Source organism: Rattus rattus, chromosome 4 (genome assembly GCF_011064425.1).
Source record: "Rattus rattus isolate New Zealand chromosome 4, Rrattus_CSIRO_v1, whole genome shotgun sequence".
Lineage (NCBI taxonomy): Eukaryota > Metazoa > Chordata > Mammalia > Rodentia > Muridae > Rattus > Rattus rattus.
The window spans coordinates 159,504,707-159,527,883 of NC_046157.1; the positions used below are offsets into that span (position 1 = coordinate 159,504,707).

Consider the following 23,177-nt stretch of genomic DNA (forward strand, 5'->3'; position numbering starts at 1 on the left):
AGGTTTGTACTAAATGATTGTGATCATATACACATGAGCACACACCCAAGCACACATTAATCACGAGTCTCTCACACGCACACAGACACACACAATTGTGTGCGTGTGATTTCAGGTGATTGACCTCATAGAGATTTTTACTTGATATTTTTCCATTCTAGCAAATACTTCTTGGGGTTATTAATCTACATTGTTGAGTACAATCAGGCAAAAAGGGCATCTTTCCTTTTTATATTACTTTGCTTCAGACCATTTAATGACAGTCTTTTCTCCTCTCATAAGTTAGAGACTTTAAGTGCCATTCAAAAATGAAATGTAATCACATTATTATAATGAACTCACAAAAACCTCCCACAGCTAGATTATGATAGCCACCCAAAGTTATCCAGTCCTAAATTCCAGAGATCTCTATACAGTTAGAATGGATACTCTTAAAAAATGCCAATTTAACCTAGCCCCCTTTACAAAATTTTCTCTGCTCTGTTTATTTCGCCTCCATCTAGATATACAGAGTACATTTAGTTTGTTTTCTTGTGTAGTATCTCTCCAACAAGTCTAGCTTTGTGTAACACATTGCTATCAACTTGGCCAATCTGAAAGGTCAACTTGAAATCGTCTTAAGGCCGGCCTGGTCCAGGGCAGGCAGTACTACATAGTGAGACTCTTTTAAAGATAGAAAGGAATTGTCAGGTAACTAGATTTGAATGATCTTTATATGTTGTAAAGTTACAGTTTCCCATTGCTTATAGTAGTTAGATACCATTACATTTTATAGGTGCAGTGGGAGGTGGGGAGAAACAATATATAGTTTTGTGTGTTTTATCCATTTTTCTTTTGTTTCCTTTATTTTTATTTTTATTTTTATTTTTTGGCAGAGAAACTTTTCCATGTCTGTAAATAGTGCCGCTGTCCTGCGATTGACAGGACGAGGAGGAGGAGGAGGAACAGTGGTGGGGGCTCCTAGAGGTCGAAGTTCTTCAAGAGGGCGAGGTGAGCTATGTGAAAAAATAACCCCGGAAGAGGAACAGGAGGCTAGGGAGTCAGTAAATACTTCAATGCCTAATTGAAACACGAAACCAACTGCTCTTTGATGTTGACTGCAAATGCCTGAACGTTTATTTTCTGCAACATTTCTGAGATGTCTTCTCTGCTGCCTGTGCTTTGAAGAGGAATTTGTTTCTAGCTGTATAGGCTGAAGCACGAAGGAGTGAGATAGCCCCAGTTAAATTCTAATGAGTAATTCTTCATGTTCTTCATTTGTCAAGTTTTACACGTTGGGGCTAGAGCATCCTGAGGTTGTGGTTGCTTGAGCCATCAGTGTCCCTGTGGAGCTCTCAGCAGTATAGCATTTCTTTACAAGGGCCGTGAGTACAAATCACCATAACTAGGAGGAATTTCATGAGAAATACCGCGAGGACTAGGTCTCTTAGCAGGCAGAGCAAAATATAAGCAGAGAGCATCTGCTGGTGTATGAATTTATCCTTTTCTTAGAGTTTCTGATTTGCTTGTTCTTTGTCATTCCCTATTTTGCATTCATTGGCTTTCTGTTAAAACCATTCTTGATGTTTATAATAGATATCCTTCCTTCAGCATGAAACTATATGTGGGTTGAATTATGATGTTAGTCCAAACGTGCTGTAGTTTTTCTCTAAGAGGTGTCTCAGAAGTAGAATTGGCTGTCAGGAGTGGCCAGCAACGTTACCTCCATGTTATGTCTGGTCATGAATATGGATGTGGGAGACCTATGCTTTTTTCGACTTTATTTATTAAAAAAACCTCGAAAGCCTAGGGAATAATTTATATACATTTTTTTTTTAAATATGGAGAATATATTGCTTTTCTTTGAATGTGACTTCTGCAGGTTTGTGAACAGTGAAGAAGCTAACTACAACCCCCCCAGTCTTTTTTTTTTCCTTTTCTTTGCAATTTCTTTCCCTTTTTAAAAAACATTTTAAAAAATATTTATTTTATGTAGGTGAGTACACTGTAGCTCTCTTCAGACACACCAGAAGAGGGCATCGGATCCCATTACAGATGGTTGTGAGCCACCATGTGGTTGCTGGGAATTGAATGGGACCTCTGGAAGAGCAGTCAGTGCTCTTAACTGCTGAGCCATCTCTCCAGCCCCTAGAGCAGTAGTTTTAGCTTGAATATTGTAGACTTCAAAGAAGCAGCATTGCTGCAGACACTGAGTTGGTGAGAGCTGGGCATGTTTGCATCATAGGCACTCCCCACATGCTCGTTGTCTGGGGTCTGTGCATATCGGTGTATGGCACTGCTTTGGAGATGGCTGATCATGGTTCTGGTCTCCCTGTGGATATTTCCCGTGCTTTCCTCCTGTGGGAGGCAGTGAGAAGAGGTTTAATTCTGAAAGCTTTGCTTCCTGTGCTCTTCAGGTCAAGCCAGAGAAAAGTTTCCATAATCAAGAGTGCAGACCACACACATCCTCCACCTGCTCTCTGTAGGCCTTAGAAAAACCTTACGTATTAAGAAGGGAGCAGATGTGGGTGTGGTAACGTACGCCTGCAATCCCAGCACTTGGGGGGTGCTGTCAGGAGGGTCAGGAGTTCAGGCTATATTTGAGCTAATTTCAGTTATATTGGACAGTTTAAGGCTAGCCTGAGCTACATTAGGTACCCCCTAGAGCAACAACAACTAAGCTGTGGCCCCCCTACCTAACAAACCTACATTACTCCAGAGCAACAGCAGATAGAAACAAGTGAGGGATCCATGAGGTGCTCTCCTTCCCCCCTCCCCCGTTTCTTTGAAGTAAGAGTTTTCGTAATCAGAGCTTACATAAAGCCCATATAAATGGACATAGCTGTGACACACAAGAAAATTAGTGTGCTAATGTGGAAGGGTACAGAACTAGTCAGATGGATACCCTTGGCTTTGAGAAATACTTGGAATGCTATGGTCACAATGGCCTGTAATGCTTGTGTCTCTGGATTTTCACTTACTTTTATCTCACTGGTTAAATAATGATTACTGTGACCTTTCTTTTGATTACAGAATCTCTTTCCAACTCAAGGAAAAACTCATATGCAAATCTATTGGTTTCTAGACTTAAAGATATCCCAACCTAGTAATGCTTAAGAGAACAAGGGGCTATGTAATACTGTGTTATCTTTCTTTTTTATCTGGTCTGGATGTTAAAATAAAAATCTATATACTGTCAATTGCACCAGTAGCATTGTGAAAAGGAAGCATATTTTAATCCTTAAGAACAGGGTGAACTCTCAGGTAATAGGACAGTCCTTCAAGTTTTCTTGCTTGTTTCTGTGCATGGGAACCACATTTATAGGTGACTTAAATGTAGAAGGATCTAGAATCTGGTTTCTCTAATGCTGCCTTACCATCAAGCATCCACCACACAGCAGGACTGGAGCCAGTCAGAGTTGCAAAACCATTATGTGTGTTTTTCTTGATTTTTTTTTTTCTAGTCACCCAAGATTATTATTTTTTTTTTTTTTTAAATTTATTTATTTATTTATTTATTATGTAATTATGTAGAAGTATACTGTAGCTGTCTTTAGACACACCAGAAGAGGGCATCAGATCTCATTACAGATGGTTGTGAGCCACCATATGGTTGCTGGGATTTGAACTCAGGACCCCTGGAAGAGCAGTCAGTGCTCTTAACCACTGAGCCATCTCTCCAGCCCCAGAGCTATTCTTTATATTCATCCAGACTAAAATGGTTTTCTCAAAGTGGTTCTGCAGAATAGGTTTTCCTGGGAATGTTTGTTTGTTTTTGTTTTTTCTAGGCAGGGTTTCTCTGTGTAGCCCTGGCTGTCCTGGAACTTACTCTGTAGACTGGGATGGCTGGACCCCAAGAGGTTCACCTGTCTCTGCCTCCCAAGTGCTGGAATAAATGCTATTTTTAAAAATTGCATTTCTGTGATTTTGTTGATGTGCGGGAATGTGTATTTGAGTGCAGTTGCTGTTGGAGGCCAGGAGAGGGTACTGGACCCTCTGCAGTTGGAATTAAACAGTCATAGCCTTGCCGAGTGGGTATTGGGTGCCGAACTCAGTTCACTCACGTGCTGTTAGTTGCTGGGCCATCTATCCAGTCTGGACAAAATTAATCTTGAAAATGTCACTGTTGTGGTGGGATGTTCTCATGTTAGAGTAGTTACTATTAAATTATTTTAGGATTTTAAATAAAAGGATTTTAAATAAAACGTATACATATTCTGAATGTAGGTCAGAGGGGAAGCTATTTTAACTATAAGTTGACTTTAGGTTGACTTTTAAAGTGGTGAACCTGGAAGACAACTTTGTTATTAGTATAGTTGAGCTATAGTTTTTACTTTTATTTTATAGACAAAGTGGATACTTAGTCTAGTCCAGAGAATATCCTAAGATTACTCCTATTCTGTGTGTGTGTGTATATACACACACACATATATATGTATATACATACATATTTTCTTTCAGTATTTTGTAGAGTCATAGAAGAAGTCATACCTGTAATCTGAGTCAGTTCCTGATAGATTATGATGAACATGTAGAAGAAATACATGGACGTTTGAAGTTACTTGCTTCATTGGATGCCTCATTCAGAATCTATTATTTTTGGGCTGGAGATGTATTTTTGTGGCAGAGCTTTTGCCCAGCATTTATAATGTGCTTGATTTGGTACCCATCACCATACACAAAATAAAGCTCTATCATTTTCTTCTGCTCGTGTGGATTTACGTGAGAGTTAAGTTTGGGACAGCTGCTAAGGTATTTTTTTGTTATAAATGCACCCCAGACTCCCATGCTTCCTCCAGTTTCACATCTGTGTCAGTATAGTTCATATGTTCATGGAGAAAACTCTACAGAATATCCAAAGCTGAAAGTGCATACTGTCTACATATCTACATGTGTATACATATGTGTATACATACTGTATACATATCTGCATGTCTACCCATTGCTCTTAGCTGCGTAGCAATGAGGACAAAACAATCAATCTCTACACACACACACACACACACACACACACTCTTCTTTGGTCATTCAGTAGCACAGGACTGAGTTAAAATCAGTGCCTTATTTCTGTGGATTGGTATTGTTCTAGGATGTTTTATCAGAATTTATTTAACCAACCATTATTAGGTTGTTTCTAGGGTTTTGAAATTCAAGTGTTCATTTCCATACACATATGTAGTCATGCCTTATTTAACAAGATACAAGCCTCATTAGGTATCTTTATTTTCATTGATATGTGGACATTATAATTTAAACAGGCTTGCTTATATGGTATAGGTTATTGACTTGACTTGGCCTCTTCATACAGTTAAGAGAATGATTACAAGATATATGCTGCTGCTTGTGGTATAAATGGCATATTATTTTATAGTAAATTTGAAATAAGTACACTTGAAAATGTAATATATAGTATATCCTCAAATAAATAACTGTTCATTGTCACAATCACATACTGTGTACTATATGTTGTCAAATATGCCATATTTTTATGTGACTGGCAGTTCAGTGGATTTTTTAGACCAGCACCACCACAAATAAGAAGCCTCTAGTTACTACGGAGTTTTCAGCTCCATTATAATCTGGTTGAACAGTGGTTAATCGTAAGTCTTATCACTCCTCTCTCTCCTTCCCTGTTGTTCTATTTTCTTCTTTTCCTTTCTGTCCTTTTCATCTTTCTCAGGCTTTTTGTGTCATTCTTGAGTCAAACCACAGGCCGGCTTCTTCAGCTCCAAATGCGGAGAGATTATAGGCATGTTCCACCCCACTTGACTTTGTAAAGGCATTTCTACTGGGATAATCCAATTCTGTGCAGTCACAGGTTGATAGTTAACCAGATGGCCTTCATTAGAAGCATGCTTACATTTAATTTGCAAAGCCTCTAAGTCCCTATACTCCAAGCATTCTATGGTTTGACTTTTAGTGTTGCTAATTTTCCTTACCTCAATGAAGGATTCCTTTTATCCTGTAAGAATGCAGTTCACAATCCTACAGTTGTTCAGTTCACTTCTGCTATTTTTTTTTTTTTCTGGAATTGGATAAAGGAATTTTATTGTGCTTGACACTTTTACTGCTATTTTTTTTTCTGGAATTGGATAAAGGAATTTTATTGTGCTTGACACTTTGTACTATAGTTTCTTTTTAGAGACTCCCCATATTAAGACTTCCCCAGTAGTTATTGAAAATGATCCATTAAAACATTCAATTTATAATGGTTTATTGGACTTTTTAGAATTCCACTGTCGACCTTGTCACTGATGAGCTTCCTGTTGATTCTGTTTATTGCTTAGGACTGGGATTCCTTCAGGAGTGGTTGGTTGGTTGTTCATCCCACAGTTCAGCTCTATCAGAGCCATTATAGGCCTTGCTAAATACTTAAATGTGGCCATCTTGCTGTGTACAGAGAGACAGAACTTCATAGAGATTAACCTTCAGTGTTGAGCATATTTGTTGGATATTGGTTTCTAACTATTTCCCCTCCCCCTGTTTTCTTATTTTCAGGCAGAGGTAGAGGTGAATGTGGTTTCTACCAAAGAAGTTTTGATGAAGTAGAGGGTGTGTTTGGGCGAGGAGGTGGCAGGGAAATGCATAGATCACAGAGCTGGGAAGAAAGGTAACTAAAGTGTTGAGATTGTAATGTAAGCATTTGTTGGTATAAAACTCACCCCAGTGGTATTCCGTAGGACTTGCCTGCAGTGCCAGTTACTTGGCAGGCTGAGGAAGGAGTACTGGCTATCTTGCACAATTTAGCAAACTCCTGAACTCAAAATAAAAATGGAAAAAACGGCTAGGATTCTAACCCATTGGTAGCTCTCTGGGGAGGTTCAGCCCTCAGTACTCCAAACAAAACAGAGCACACTGCGTTCCTTTCATGAGCCGTACAGGGTTGCATGCTCCTGTGATCCTAACACTTGGGAGGCCAGGACCTTCTCAAGAATCATGAGTTCCAGACTAAAGTGGGCTGCATAATGTGGCCTAGAGAATCACAGAGATTGGGTGGGAGTACTGTCTCCTCTCTAGCTCCCATCCTTGCCCCAAGAAAGACCATTTTGAAAACATAGAACTTAGTCCTTTTCTGCTGTTTCTGAAATTTCTGTACAATAAAATATAATACATAAAATTACAGTTGAGGGTGAGCCCTGATCTCAGAATAAGGGTAGAAGGGTTAAGGTTGTAACAGTGGTCCTGCTGTCCTGCTCAGCACCCTGAGCTTTAGTACTCAGGACCACAAATGGGAAACAACAATGTGGGAAAAATTGCCAAAGTCCTATATATAACACAGTCTATCATGTTTCCAGCTAAAATAATAATATTCTAGTCATTAGAAGCTAAGTTTTTGTAAGTGGCTTGGTAGCATTTTTGTTTTCATCATTGCTTTCCTGTATTTTCTGAATAACTGGCAGAACTGCTGCTAAAAGGACTACAGGAGAAAGAGTATCATGATAGGAGATCTATGTTGCTTTTAAGGCGTTTTTGAAATTTATTTTGTCTTTTTAGGGGTGACAGGCGCTTTGAAAAACCAGGAAGAAAAGATGTAGGTAAGGATCTTCCTGTTTTGAAATACCTCCTGCACTCTCCTTATTAGTAGTGCTAACAAGGCCCATTCAGAAGGATAAACTTAGAACAGATTAACTGTTACCTGCATGGATCCAGTAGATGGAGCTGTAACACTGCTTTAGAGTCCTGTGGGTGAGACCCAGGAGTGATGGATACAACCGTTAAGACATACTTGACTCAATGTTTTAGGGTTGTGTGTTTCTGCAAGGCTTATGTCTTTTCACAGTAAGGCTTTTTGTGAAACTGAAATTCTAAATCAGGAACTAATTTGGTTACTCGTTTATTATCATGGAGAGTATCTCCCAGGTAAGAATAGTGAAGGTATGGCTTTTGTTTGAGGAGGCAGAGGCTAAGACTGAATATTCTTACTTTAGTCAATGGTTGGACTATTTCTTTTACTGTGTATGTATGCAGAATATGTATATGGAGCTGGGGACACACACACTATGCCATGCATGTGAAGGCTGTGGAATTGGCTCCATCACACCTTCATGTGGGTTCTGGGGCTCAAACTCAATAGCACCTTTATTTGCAAGCCATCTCACCAGCCTAGCTTTCTTCTTTCTGTAAATATTTATTTTTTCTGGTGAGTGTTTATGATAATTTAGTCAGTTTGTAATGTTAAGATAGGCTTTTTGACTGATAAATTAGTGGTTTACATTAATATTTGTTGGGGAAAAAAAGCGCCAGTTCACAGTATTGGTACAGATTCGTAATTTTTCAGTTTCTATATTCCTTCAAATACCAAAAATGTCCTGCAGAGTATGGCTATATCTGATAGTCATGAAGGTTTCTTATAAACATGTTAACTCTACAAACACTGATCACAAACTAAATTAAATGTACATGGTTTTGAAAACAAGGAAGTTAGAAAGATCAGTTTGATTTCACTGTTGCACATGTTAACCTCACTGAAACATATTTGTGATTTAAAGTCTTTATTCTTTAACATATCACTGGAAATTCTCTGCTCTCATTATTGAGATGACATTAAATGAGGGTTGCATGAAGAAATGTGAAATTGACTAGGTAATTTATTGACATATTTCACCCATTTTTGTGAGGGCTGCGTGGAATTTGTTAGGACCTTTCTTACCATCCTAATCTGATTCGGTACTTTGAAAACATTTTTATGTGTATGTGTGTATATTGTGCACGTTCACACGCGCCCACTGAGGCCAAAAGAAGCTGTTAGATCCCTTGGACCTTGAATTAGAGGTGTCTGTGAGCCATTCTATATGGGTGCTGGGAACGGAACTCAGGAAGGACCCTTGGAAGAGCAGCAAGCAGTCCTAACTGCTGAGCCATCTCTTCAAGACCCTGCTTTAGCACTTTTGCTCTTGATTGTGGAGAGGTGATAAAGGGTAGTTAGTACAGGAATCAAAATCAGAAGGTCATGTTTACTCTAATCTCGCATATTCCATAGTCTCCAAATAAAATGAGAAGATAATATCTTACAGAGTCTTTGAACTCACTTATTCATTCAACAAATATTGAGGCCTTAATTATGTCATAGGCCTTGTGCAGGTGCTAATGTTTTCTTTGAAGGATATTGCTAGCTGCTGATCAAATTTTTAATTTTTTTTTTTAATTTTTGGAGCTGGGGACCGAACCCAGGGCCTTGCGCTTGCTAGGCAAGTGCTCTACCACTGAGCTAAATCCCCAACCCTGGATCAAATTTTTAAATCACTCAGTGCTCAGAGAAAATTGTCTGTGTAGTAGGAAAATTTTAACTTGAGATTAGAATTAAGGTATAACAGAAAGCCAAATCTAATCAAATGAAAACTTTACAGTAGAAAATGCAGCCTTATATAAATATATTAAGTATGGAGTAGTCTCTTGAAGCAAGACTAAGGCTTCTTTCAGATGACCTCAACTTCATGTTAATCATCAATTACCTTACAGCTCAGGACAATAATTACTAGAACTAAATTACCCCAGTGAGCCAAAAGATACTGCCTTTTATTTAAGATTTTTTTTATTTGTGTGTGTATGTGTGAGTGTAGTATGGAATACTGTAGAGGCCAGAAGAGGTTGTCAGATCCCATAGAGCTGAAGTTGTAGGCAGCTTTAAGCAGTGTGATGTGGGTACTGGGAAAACTGGCATGCTGCAAGAGTAGCAAGCGAGTCATGTCTCCAACAAATACCCAACCCCCATTACTCTTAGTGCTATTACATAGCCTGAGCTTTGGGCTCGCTTTTGGGGTCACGTCTTGAGTGAAAGAAAGGGTCATGGTTCACAGTTGGAGACTTTGGCATATGAAGCCTTTGTGCTGGTGGTGATTGCATTAAAAGGCGTGGGTCTTCAGATAGACAAAACTGTGGGCAGGGCAGAACTAGGAGAAGGATTTGCATGGTCACTACAAATATTGGCTTACAAATTTGACCAAGAAATAAGACTTGACCTGCTGAGTTTCAAAATCTGAACAGTGGGTTCAAGTATGTGTTAAACACATTCTTTTTAATTAATTAACTAATGCCATTGGTTCTGAAGACAGGATTTCTCTATGTAGCCCTGACTGTCCTGGAACTAACTCTGTAGACCAGGCTGGCTTTGAATTTACAGAGATCGGCCTGCTTATGCCTCCCAAGCACTGGGATTAAAGGTGGGCACACCACTGCCTGGCATTCTTAAGATGATGTAACAGTTTCTGAGATTGTTGGGAGGCTTGGGGAAGTGATGTGTTCTCTTGGTGAGATTAGCTTTGTTGTTTGTGCAGAGTCTCACTGTTTTCTCTGGCATTATCATATTGAATCTAATTAGTTTTCCTCACTTGCCTTTATTTTAAACAGTAAAGATATTTTGTAGTACTCTATGTGCATGTCTTTGATATGGTGAGTCCCAAGTAGGTGTGGTGTTAATGCATTTAATCATAGCATTTGGGGAAAAAGAGGCTGACAGATCACCTTTAAGTCCAGGTCTAGCCTGGTCTTCCCCCAACACAACAACAAAAAAGAAAAGGTGAATCCATAAGAACTCTGAGACAGAGTTCGTCCCTGAGCCTGCAGTTGTTGTGGTTAGGCTGGCTAGCAGACAATTTCCTAGAATCTTCTTGTCCTGTTCTTTGTCATGCCTACAGGTAGGTACATGGAGATATTGCTTGCTTTTTCACATAGATTGTAGGATTTGAACTCAGGTCCCTGTGCTCATGTAGCAGGTGCTCATACCCTCTGAGTCATCTTCCCAGCCTCAATTTGTTCCTTTAGAAAGGTCATGCTATTTATTTCTTAAAAATGTTTATTTATTTATTTTGATGTGGTGGTTGGGTGGGAAGTGGGATGAAATCAGACCTTAAGATCTTGTGAAGACTAGGATAGTGCTCTAGGTCTGAGCTGCAGACCTAGCACATGTGCTGGCTTTCTTTGTGAAGATAAATGGGTAAAAGTACAAACATCTGGGTAAGAGTTACTCCTGTGAACATCAGTGGGAAAAGCCCTGTGTCTTTAAATTTATAAGTCCTATTCAGAAGTAATTGATTGCTGTAGAGGAGAGATAGTTCCTGTGATCACCTTGTAGTATGCTCTGTGAGAGAGTGCAGTGAAAATGATCATTAAACAGTAATGCTCATGACATGAGTAGGCTCAGCCAACCCAGTATGACACACTGTGGATCTCTGTGTGAGGTCTCTGGAAGTAGCACAGCACTCCCTGAGAATCCACCACATGGATGCCTCTCGGGCTGAACTGCAAGGTACAGTATGCATTTGGTGAGCAGCACTTGGAGATAGACACTCATTTTGTTGTTACAGGTTTTTTTCCTGGCGTCTAGTAGTGTATACTTTTCAAGCATAAATCTAAGCTGAAGATTTTTGGTAACTGCCTGTTTTCAGTTTGTTAAAACTGTCATGCGTTGCTAATGGCTTCCAAGAGTAACTTTGGTTGTTGAGTGGTCTTCCGTGTTGAGTATATTAGTTCTTAATGATTTCTTCCTTTCTTCCATTTATATTTTATATTCCTGAGGGGTTAATGGTCTCTCTGCAGTAAACTTAATCCTAGGAACTATGATTCTTTGAAATAAATGAAAGAATTACAGACAATACTCCCAGAATCTTTTTGGTTTTGAACAATGATCTTCAATTATATTTCTTGTAAAAATTTTTATTTCATGTATATGAATGTTTTGCCTGCATGAATTTCTGTGCAACATATATGTGCCTAGTGCCTGCAGAGGCCAGAGAGGACATCAGATCTCCTGAAACTGGAATTAAAGAACCAGTTGTGAACTGCCATTTGGATACTGGGAATCAAATTAGGGCCCTCTGAAAGAGCAGCTCTTAACCACAGCACCATCTCTCCAGCCCCTACCAACTAGAAAGTTGTTTTTGGTGTGTGGTGAGGAAGTTGTACTTAATTTTCAGATGTCACATTTTGTCTAACTAGTAACTGTCGAAGCATATTTATCTGACTTAATTGCATTTCAAGACTCTTAATGTATTTGTTCACTGTCTCCTCAAGACAGCTTTTAAATTTGAAAGCTGTGTAAGTGTTCTTTAGGAAGGAGCATTCAGAGGAGTCTCACATACAGTTTATTTTCACAGTTCGGGTTAATCTTATTCATAGGAATCTCTGCTCTTTATCAGCAGTCTTAAGTTGGTCTGCCTGTCATGGAAGAGTGTATGCTTCATTTATATACAGTCACACTTTATAGTAAATAGGTTCTCTGTTTTTTTGTTTTTTTTCCGGAGCTGGGGAAGGTTCTCTGTTCTTAATAGTCTTCTGCCATTACCATTCGTAGGGCACTCCAATGTTGTTGTTGTTGTTGTTGTCGTCAGTCGTCGTTGTTTTCTTTCTGTCTAGATTTGTTTGCTTTTTTTGAGTAGAAAAATGTGACTCCCTGTTATATATGATTTTTTATATTTACTGTTATATAGTCTATATTTCAAGATGATTGTGACCGGCTCATCTACTGCAGTGAAAGTTAATCTGTTACTTTTCCCATTTAATTCCAAATAAGGGAAATGGAAGAGAAACCATGCAGATCTCTTTGAAACTTGATAGTATAATTTTTTTGTTTTGTTTTTGTTTTGCTAAAGGACAGATCGGCTCAGAGTTTTAATTCAAATGAAAATTATTTAGAGAAGTATTTTAAGCTGGATATAAAAAGGGGTTCATCTTAGTATATATAAAATAAAAGCAGGCAGAGAAAGCATAGTTTTCATGGAATATTAGACTTGGAATGAAATAATAGAGATCCTCCAGTCCAGCCTCCCACTGGTGAATAAACACGCATTTGTGTTTATAGAAAGAGCTATTTGATGTTGGAAACAGGAATTTGGGTTTGAAAATACTTTGTTACCTAATTTTTTGCTTTATCTATTGGAGATTTTTCCCAGTTGAGTTATATATTTAATTAAGCCCTTGATTTATAAAAACGTAAATACATATTTGTATTTAGAAAGTTTGTAGGACTTCTATGCCATTGAATGGGTCACGAGTATGAAGACAATCTTTTACTCAGGGTGGAAGCAGTTCAAATGACGAAGGGATGAGCTTTTGGATTACTACTTGAGTGTTCTGCAAGTCAGACTTTAACATATTAGAAACATACAGTTTTGCATCTCCTTACCAGAAATACTACCCTACAAGTTCTATCTGGGCCAGAGCTTTTCTTATTTGTTCTGAATATTTACCACAAATACATAACTGCACATACATGTGTGTTTGGGTGTTGTATTCAAATGCTTTGGGGATTATCTAAACATCGATATTGTTACTTTTCTTTTGTACTTTTATTTCTAGCTGTTAGAAATTGAGGAGATAATACTTACCCTAGTTTTGTAGTTTAAAGAATTAAAGGAATGATGTTTGTTGTCTTGAAAAAATAAAAGTTGTACAAGGATGTTCACTAAATATTGTGAAATCAGCTTTTCCACCCAGGGAGCTAGGTTTGAAAGTAGACTGAGTTTACAGATGAAAATGAGAGGTGATTTTTCTTAGAGTCCAACTGTATGCCATCACTGTCCATTTTATCTTCCCTTCTGTTACCATGCCTACATCTTTGCAGATTTGCTAGCATGGATACTTATCAGATTGACAAGAACAGATTACCTCTGATATAAATTAGGTAACTAGACTGTTTTGTTTTTTGGGGATGTATATAGTTAGCTTTGCCTTTTTTTTCTTTTTCTTTTTCTTTTGTGGGCATCGACATGATTACTATGATATAATCAGCATTGAGAACCAGGAAACATGAAATACAGTAAAGGAAAATAGCTGCATAGCTGGCTGCATATATTTAATACATTAAGAAGTAGGATGATGTAGATGAGTCTTATTCTGTCAGCCCTGTTTCAGCAATCTGAAAATTGTCAATGCTTTGTCCATTGATATGAATATCTAGGTCAGTCCTATGTGGACTCTTAGAGACCACAGGAGTTGGATGTTCAGGAACAGTCTTGTCAAAATTCTCCATCTTGACTTGATACTCACCTTTGGAACCTCGAGTCATTAGAGCTGCAAATCGGTGATGTAACATGATCTCAGAGGGTAGGTAGGATGTCCTCCTTTGGCAGATTTCCCCAGTGCCTTCTTGCATTGCTGAGAGGAACACAACTAATTCAAAGTGTGAAGGAGTCTCATGCTGGAGCAGGGTAGCTAGAGGACTTGATGGTGTGATAGTATGATAATAGGTTAGCGGGAAGATGAAGAATGGACATTCCTCAGAACTGATGCCATCAAGGTGGAAGTCCACACTGGTCTGGTAGAGTTCACCATTTTCTCTTTCCTGATAGAGTACAGCAGAGACTCGAACGCTGGTCAGAGGGCTGGGCCGGGTGTTGGCCACTTGGAAGATAAGATTAGGTTTGCCATCTTTGTGAGCTACAACTGCTAAGTCTGTGAATCGGATTGAGAAAGCTCTATTTTTTGGCCGTGCAATCTTCGCCACAAAGGCACCTAAATTAAAAACCATTGAAATTTGTTTTTGTTTTTGTTTTTTTGAACAGAATACTTTAAATCTCAATACATTTTCTGAATGAGAAGAGTCTGTCAAGTAGTTAAATATTTCTCACATCCACTGAGTAAGAAATTTATCCTATTGTAATTTAGGGTACTTTAAAAGTGTGTGTGTTCATTCTGTTAAGAACCAAGAAACAAACAAAAAAAAAACCCCCATGATTTCAAAATGGGTAAGAAAAATTTGATTTGTTATGAAGAAATGTAAAACATTATCTTGTAAGTTACAAAGTTCAAGAACTGAGCGTGACTCCTGCTGTGAAACTCAGGTTGGAATGAAGAGTACATTGAGAGGAGGGTGGTTATAAGAGCAGAGGATGCAAAAAGGAGTGAGGCAGGAAAGAATTGTTAACTCTGAAACTTCTAGAAGGCTAGTTTTTGGGGAAAGTGGCTGTAAGTTGATTCAGTGTATCTTTTAAGTATACACTGGTGTCCCACCCCAAGATGTAGATGAGGGTTTCCTAGCCATTCTTGTGGCACAGAGCCTGTTGGCAGGCTGGTGAGGCATATGGCAATCGTTATAACAATCATAGTCTTTTAAAATTACTTTATGTGTATGATGTTTTGCTTGAATGTATATGTGTGTGTGTGTATGTGTGTCCAGTGCCTGAGGAGGCCAGAAAAAGGTGTTATTGTAAGCTGCCACATGTGTTTTGGGAGATAAGATTAGGTTTGCCATCTTTGTGAGCTACAGCTGCTAAGTCTGTGAATCGGATTAAGAAAACTATTTTTTGGCTGTGCAATCTTTGCCACAAAGGCACCTAAATTAAAAACCATTGAAATTTGTTTTTGTTTTTGTTTTTTTGAACAGAATACTTTAAACTCAATACATATAGGGCCAGGTCCACTATAAAAGAGCAGCAAGTGCTCTTAATCACTGAATTGTTTGTACAAATCCCATACTTACATTGTAAGTGCTTATGGTACAGGCAATGTGAGGATATCAATCTATCCTCTCAGTTTATTTGTCATTTGTTCATCAGTAAATCCATTTATCTAATCTATAAAATTTAATATGCATATCATATATATATTTATGTATAACTTCATAATTGAAATAAATGGCAAATTTAGTTAGGTGTTAGCACACAAATTTAAACATGTTCCCATCTAAATATATAGGTTATCTTAAATTTAAGAACAGAGCCAATGTGGACATTCTTATGAAGTTAAGTGATTTGTTACAGGATGCAGAGCCATTTGGTAGCGCCTTGGGTCATCTTTTATGATGCTCAGTGCTTATCTTCAATTAGTCGATTAGTATGTATTTTTTTAATTGTGTGTGTTACATAAAAACCAATCCTATGGAGTACTATATGTTACCAGAAATATAAATAAATATTTATGTCCATATTCACATTATGTGTGTGTCTGTAACTTTAAAAGATGGCGCTGAATGTGTTGCTATGGGTTTCCTTGTATTGAGTACATGTTGAATAGATGATCTCCAAGTAGAAGGTTTTACCATAAGAAGAAAGATAAAAAGTGAGCTAGTGAAATGGCTCAGCAGTTGGGATCACTGACTGATTTTCCAGAGGACCTGAGTTCATTCCCAGTACCCACATGCCAGCTCACACCCTCACCCAGACATATGTGTAGGCAGAACACCAATTCACATAAAATAAATTATAAACAAAAAGCCAGATGTATATCAGGTAACGTGGCTTAAAATTTGCATTTAATTTCCTTACTCACATATTCAGCAAAATAACTTCTGTGTGAACTGACTTTTATGGTTTTTGTTACTATTTTCGCAAAGTATATTCCTGTAAGTTAATGGCATATGATCTTTTTTCTTATGTAGTTCCAAAATTCTTTATATTTCTATTGTTTGTCCCTAGATTGTTTCATTTCTTTCTTTGGCATCACCTGCTTATAATAATACAAATAAATTACTTATAACAATATAAACAGTTTTGTCTTAGCCAACTAAATACTTTATAAAAGGTTTGTAGTATTTAAAAACAAATAATTACCTGTGATAAAGGCCTCTAGCATGAGGCCTAGGAGCATTTGTATGGCAAGTAAGGCGATTGCACTTGGACAGTCCCCACTGGGGAACATGGTGCCATAGCCGATTGTAAGTTGTGTCTCCAGAGAGAAGGAGAACGCAGCTGTGAAACTGGTGATGTGCTTCACACAGATAGTGTGGTTTTCAGGCGGGACGTCGTGGTCTATTTCCAGATCACCATTCATCTCAGCTACAGCATACCAGAGGATTGCAAAAACAAGCCAGTGGACAACGAAAGAAGCAGAAAAGACCAGCATCATCCAGCGCCAGCGCATGTCCATTAGGATTCCCCATGCATCCCGAAGATACACAAGACCTCTTTGAGCACCATCCATTTGAAGTGTGCTGTGGCCATCTTTTGTGACCATCCTCCGGTATCTTTGACTTAGGAGAGGAGCATTAACTTTACAATTCCTGCTGTCCATCTCAGGCTGTGTTTCTCTGAAACAAGAGTGAAATAGTTAATCCTTAACTAATTGAGAGTTAGCTAGCATTCATGAGTTATGAAGCTTTCTTACAGTGTTTACATGAGAGGGCAATTACTGGTCAAGTCATTTGTTTACTAGTTATGTATTACTTTAGGATATTTTTTACACTTTCATTGATTGACTGTAAAAACACCATTTAATACTTTGTTTTCTAAATATATTTTAGAATTCCAGAGGGTGAGGTTTATAATTTGTGCTTTTAAAAACAACCTACATGTTGTTTTTGTACAAATTTAGGCCTTAAGTATTTATTGAGTTGACTATATTATTTCTAAATAACAAATTTTAAAAATTTGCTAATATCCATGAATGATGATAATTAAAAAGACTAGTTTTAAAAACATTAGTATTTTACTTTATAAATAAGTAAAAATCATTTGGAAAGTTAGCATTAACTATCTACAAATACTTTGTTTTCCTGCAGTTGTTGGTGTTTGAACCCAGAGCTCTGGGCCTTGAGCATGCTAGGCAAGCACCTACATTGATCCAGGTCCCCAGATCTGCGTGTGTTTTCAAGTTAGACTTTATAGTGGAAACTCCAGTCATCAGAGTTAATAACAATCACCTCTACCCACTAAGCCACATCTCAGTGGCCCAAGAATAATGTATTCCTTAGAATTAGCCTATTTAAAACCTTGTGAAAATGTTGTATTATTTTGCCATCATGGATATATTCTATATTATTTCTATCCTGGCTGATGAATGGACAGCTGTGGAGCACACACCTTTGTTCATATCAAATCTTGGCAATGCAAGGAATTCCTGGTAAAGTTCTTCCCTAACATATATAAGGCCGTTGCTTCAACCCTAGTATAACCCTTGCACACCAATAAAAGACATTCCAGCTACGTGTATCTAGATAATACCACTTGCCCCTGGTGCTAGGAATGGACCCTGGGTCCTTGTGCATGCTAGGTGAATGCTCTTGTACTGAGCCCTCCTTCCAGCTTTGAAAGACAGTAGCTTTGAGAATAAGTAAACCAAAAGAAGTAATTTTAAGAACTTAAAAGGCAAAAATAAACATTAAGAGATCAGATGACAAATTTGAAAAGATATTAGTTTAATCAGTTTCTTGTGAACAGTTTTCATGAAGGGTTAGGCTTTCTCTATGTTATCAATATGTACTGTATGACCAACCTTGGACATGATAATATATATATATATATATATATATATATATATATCAAGACTTTTGTATCATGACTCTCAGGAACAAGTTACTTATTACCTGTGATAAAGGTAATAAAAAAAGGTAATAAAAACCATGGCCTTGTTTTTATTAAGGGTGCTTCTTCCAAAGTAGATTACCTTGAGAATGTCGCATACCCACTTGTGCTCCCCTCTTGCAACCCCACTCCCCTATTTTTGTTTCCTTTCATGTTTAGGCTGGTGAACTCTGGATTCTCCTGCCTCAGTCCTCTCTAAAGACAATTACAACTAATTGCTATCATATCTTGCTGCTTTCTTCATGTTGCATGATACCTAAGAAGGTTGTGTGAGGTTGCTCCGTTTGATGGGTTAGTCCGTCTGAGACTCTGGGATTTTGTAGACTGTTTTTCTGTGTTAGGGGATTTGGTATGTATGGCTTTCCCTTTTGTCCTGAGACTGTTGCAATCCTTGGTGATGGTACCCGGGACATTCTTTCATATTTTCCTCAGATTTGAGCTAGAGCTGATTGAATACTGGATAGTTCTCCAATTTAGATCAGATGGGCATTTCAGTTTCATGTGATAGACTTTAAAAAACAAAACTGTTCATGTTGTATTACTTACTGCCCTACTGAGTTGTCATAGTCATTGGGTGTATTTTTTTGTTTGGCGAGTGCTGACAAGTGAGCCACACCTCAGCCCATATTTAATGCTCCTTATTTTGTTAGATTCTTAAAATATTTTAAAAGATCTCTTTCCTCTTAGAAACAATCACAGAACCTTTGTAGACTCGGTGCAAGATACTTTGATACTGTTCACCTATCTTTCCCTGTGCACAGAGATTCCATTTTTCATATGGAACCACTGAAGTGTATAGAAGGCAAGGTGCTGTGCATATGACATGAGGGCTTGGGAGCTGTGGATTATTATGGTCTGGCTAACCACAGCAAAATCAGTTAGTATACTTTTAATTTTTTCTACAAGAAGCTGTATATTCAGCATTCACAGTGTACTGTACTCTAAAGCTAGTCTTTGCTAGTTTCTAGCACTTTTAGTAGATGCTCTTTTTACTCCTGTCACTCAGGTAATTAACTTAAACCATGCCAGTTTATGCATGGTCGTTGTGGTGGGAATGATTTGTAATAGTAGCTGATAGATGTTATTTATCTTGTGCTAGGCATCATTCCAAATTCAAGGGAGGCTAAAAGTCAATACCTTGAATAGGGTAAACAGTATTACTTGCTTTGTTTTGCTGATAATGCTTAACTTACAGTAATACCTATTTATGCCATTCCCATTTCAAAATGAAAGTGAGACAAATTTTCTGAGATAAAATTAGCAGTTTCTGAGTATTATTCCCAAGCATACCCAAGTCTAGAATTAGTGCTAAAACCCAAAGCATTTGATTCTGGTTAGCCTTTGTGAGCAATGCTGTGTTCAAGAACTACAACAGAGGCTAGGGGTGGCAGCACCTGCCTTTAATTCCTGAACTCCGGAGGCAGGGGCAGGAGGATCTCCCAGTCTCATCTGCTCAGTAAACTCTAGGCCAGGCAAGGCTACATGGTGAGAGCAGGTCTCAGAAAGCAAAAGCAAAACAGCCAGAGAAGCAGGACTGCCTAGGGAGTATTGGTTCTTCAGGAATACTTATTAGGTGCAGACTTTGGAGCCAATGTCCTAGTGGAATACAGTAAGTGTTCCCCACTCACAGAAGCAAAAGCAAGCTCCCCCTTGCTTCAGTCTCACTGCTGTTTAACCCCACACTAGAAGGAGAGCCTTTCTACACACACACTGTGCCTTCAACGCTAATTATTTTCACTTGGGTCTTTTTATGACTGCTGTTGGTTATCTATGGGTTTTGTAGCAGTGTTTGTCCAGGCTCTCTACAATTTCGTTTTTTCCTCCCTCCAGCAACTAAATAACATGGAAAAAGCCATTGGCAGGGAAGTCAAAAGGCCAGTATCAAAACAGTGAAACATTTTTGGTTTTGTTTTTCCCCCATGAAACATTGTTGACTTTCGATGGGATCATTTTGGCAAGAGGTTGAGAGAAGTAAAATGTTGCTTCTTAGTGGATTGCCCTGTACATTCATGTAGTCAGTCACTGTTGTGTAGTGCATAAGGATAGGAGCCTGGCCTGGCCTGGCCTGAGGACACTGACTGTGTGTACATAGCTCTCTCATTTTGGACAAGCTCCCATGTCCCCTTGGCCAGGTATTTAAAACAAAGAATGTGGTTTAAAGGGAGGTCAAATAATACGGTTCCAGAAACACTACCTGCCACTTTGTAAGTTTATGCCTAATTTCTCAACTGTGTTCTATAGGATGGTTTCAGTATAATTTTATGTCTGCTTATCTGGCCTTAATTTTTTTTTATTGTTGTTGCCTAATGTTTATAGGATTTTTTTTCCCTTCCTCTTCAGATGTGTCTAATGGGTACACATATTTTCAAGTAACTTTACATTATCACAAGCACATGAATGCATAACCACTTCCTTCCCTCCTCCCTTTCCTCACCCCTCTCTTTCTTAGTTTGGTCTCATACAGTCCAGGTTGGTCTCAAAGTCAGCATTTATAGCTAGATGTCTTTGAACAAATGTTGCTGCTTGTATCTCCCAAGTCCTAGGGTTACAGGTATGCGCTATATTTAACTATGAGTGCATTTGGAATGGATTTGTCTAGATTTAGATTTTTGTGTGATTTTCATGAACTGGTCATAGCAGGAAGTAGAATAGACAAGTGGAAAATTTATGTGTGTATCTATGTGGGGGCTGTAAAATATTTATAAATTTATAGATTGTTTGATGGGAAAGGTACTTATTTTAAAAATGGTAGTTTGATAGCTTCATTAATCATCAAAATAACAATGTTGCTCTGTTCATTAGATGGTAGCCCTTAAAGTTAGTTTTCTGTTGCTGTGCTTCTAGAGGAGTGCTGTAATTCATGTTCCCACAGTTAAGATAGAGGCTGCACTTAGAAATGCTAAATGAATACAGTGTTTGTTCATGCCTTATGCAAACATTTTAAAGGCTGTGTTGAAAGTCTCATAAGCACCTTTCCTGGCCTCTATAATTAGGGCAAACAATGTGAGTATTAACCCCATTATGTAAGCTCAGAGAGTAGTTCATATTTTATTTTCTTATATACAGAATCTATGCTAGTAATAACCCCCTGCTTAAAAAGAAAATTTAAATTAGGATACATATCTCTTGAAGATTAAGAAAATTAAAACATAATAATTTTCTTTTGGCATTTATTTCCATATGCTTATTTCGAGGTTTTTCTAGTTCCATACAAACAACAACAACAAACCCCACACATTCTTTTTTAAAGCCACTGAATTTTTATTTAAGGTCTTCTCCTACATTTACACATTATAACAAAGAATTGGTATGTATTTACTAAAACAAATGAGAGCCAACCTTTCACTAATGTTTTCAGCATGGCTGTTGGCCAATTCTAAAATTTAAGGAAAAGAACAAACCTTAGCTCTGACTATCTAGGTAATGTCTGTTGTAAAGCTCTCTTGGAAACAATCTAGCTCTGTTCCTATCAGCTGTCAGCTTCCTTGCTTGTTCCCCTAAAGGAAAGAGTAAGAGTGAAAGTTACTTAAGTACTCACCAGTTCTTTTGTGGGATCAGCCTACCAAGGAAGGTCTTAAGGAAGCTAGCAGACTCTTGTCTTTTTGGCCAGGTAGTTTTAACCTGCAGTGTCGTTTGTAGGTTCTCGTCTTGGACTGGCTTTGCAGCTTACATTCCTGTGTTTATAATGTCCGTGAGGGCTGGTTTCAGCTGAAGCTGATGTGATTGGTCACTTAGTCTGCAGGGGGGCCAATTAGCTCTGATCATGTGGAAAAGAATGCTGGTTTGTTAGGAGGTCTTTCTTTACCCAACACAAACCTTAACAACTCTGGAGAAAGCCTCTAGAACTGACGTGGAGAAGGGGTGCATTTTTTCCCTCTAATCAGGACCGGTTTTTAGTAAGTTTGCATAATCTTATTTAAGAGTTTATTTGAAAGTTCAAAGGGATAAAATTCCCTGCAAGATTTCCTTTCAGCCCTCTCTCCTTATATTGCGTGTTAAAGTGTGAGATATCTCTTTCACTAATCTTTTTTCCACCATTTCTTGAAGGGGGGATTTAGTTGGATAAGGATGTTTAGGCATAATTGATGAGTTGATTTTTCTGGTTTTCTTATCAGATTCCCACCTCATCAGTATGACTACGATAGTAGGTATAGGTCATTTAGTTACCTGAAACAGTACCTCCCCCCCTTCTTAATTGCAAAGGAAGAACTTTGGTCTTTGTTCGGTATCAAAGTTGTGTAGTAGGCTTGACTAGGAATATGTTTGCTTGATGCTTTGTAATTCTCTTTAAGGTGAATCCTGGTGAAAAAAGCAAAGGATTTTCTTAAGGCTTGCTTTAGTGATCCTTAGGGGTCTCGTCTTGGTATGTGTGATGAAGTAGAATAAAACAGTATTCAGGGTACATGATCTGTAACTCAGTACTGAAATTGTATTTACCTAGAAAATGTCAGCAGTCCAGCTTGTAGCAGCCTCCACATGAGCTGAAAAGTATGGCCTTGTGTAATGCCTAGTGAGCAGTATTTCCATCTCTTCTGTTAGCTGCCAGTTTTAAAACTTTGATCAAATGTTACACATAAGAGGATCTGGAAAACAAAGACACTGTTTGTTTGAAGTAAAAGCTTGGAAAGGCCTGCTGGGAAAGTTATGAATGTAGACCAATCTAATGCTACTTAGGAAGGGAAATCCGACTTTGTGGATTCCTTTCCTTCCCTTCACAAGTTAAAAAATACATTAATTCCTTCTTTCTTTGTTTTATTAATGCCAGACATTTCAATACAAGTTTAGACACAGCACTAGTAACTTTGACCTTTAGAACCAGGGATGGAGGGTAATCAAGGTGAGATTGGTGTGTAAGACTTATTCTGTGTGTGCAAGTAGGAATTTGTGTCATTTTCTAGCTGGCTGATGGAGGAAAACACCTAAGTGAAATAGCAAAGGCACTAGAGCAAGTAGAGGAATATTTCT

The 23,177-nt window shown here is 38.1% G+C and overlaps 2 protein-coding genes across 5 annotated transcripts in view; one reads left to right on the forward strand and one right to left on the reverse strand.

Annotated features, from left to right (window-relative positions):
* Nucleotides 1-23,177, forward strand: part of Gigyf2 (GRB10 interacting GYF protein 2) — a 125,435-nt gene that overhangs the window by 47,881 nt on the left and 54,377 nt on the right. For 2 of the 4 annotated variants that reach the window (XM_032901560.1, XM_032901556.1), the window contains 3 exons: nt 876-990; nt 6,478-6,589; nt 7,474-7,514. In XM_032901560.1, the coding sequence (XP_032757451.1) occupies nt 876-990; nt 6,478-6,589; nt 7,474-7,514 (268 nt within the window). Of the gene's footprint in view, nt 1-875; nt 991-5,475; nt 5,580-6,477; nt 6,590-7,473; nt 7,515-23,177 lie in introns of those variants that run through there. The other 2 variants (XM_032901558.1, XM_032901557.1) reach the window with 2 other exon arrangements.
* Nucleotides 13,729-21,851, reverse strand: Kcnj13 (potassium inwardly rectifying channel subfamily J member 13). Its single transcript, XM_032901561.1, has 3 exons — nt 21,751-21,851; nt 16,464-16,939; nt 13,729-14,427 (listed from the first exon to the last, which is right to left on the reverse strand). The coding sequence occupies exons 2-3, from the start codon at nt 16,921-16,923 to the stop codon at nt 13,805-13,807; spliced, it is 1,083 nt and encodes a 360-aa protein (XP_032757452.1). The 5' UTR covers nt 16,924-16,939; nt 21,751-21,851; the 3' UTR covers nt 13,729-13,804.

Coding starts and splice junctions, on each gene's coding strand:
- Kcnj13 (XM_032901561.1), bottom strand. CDS start 16,923: ATGGACAGCAGGAATTGTAAAGTTAATGCTCCTCTCCTAAGTCAAAGA. Junction 14,428..16,463: donor GCTAGAGGCCTTTATCACAG/GTAATTATTTGT, acceptor TTTTTAATTTAG/GTGCCTTTGTGGCGAAGATT.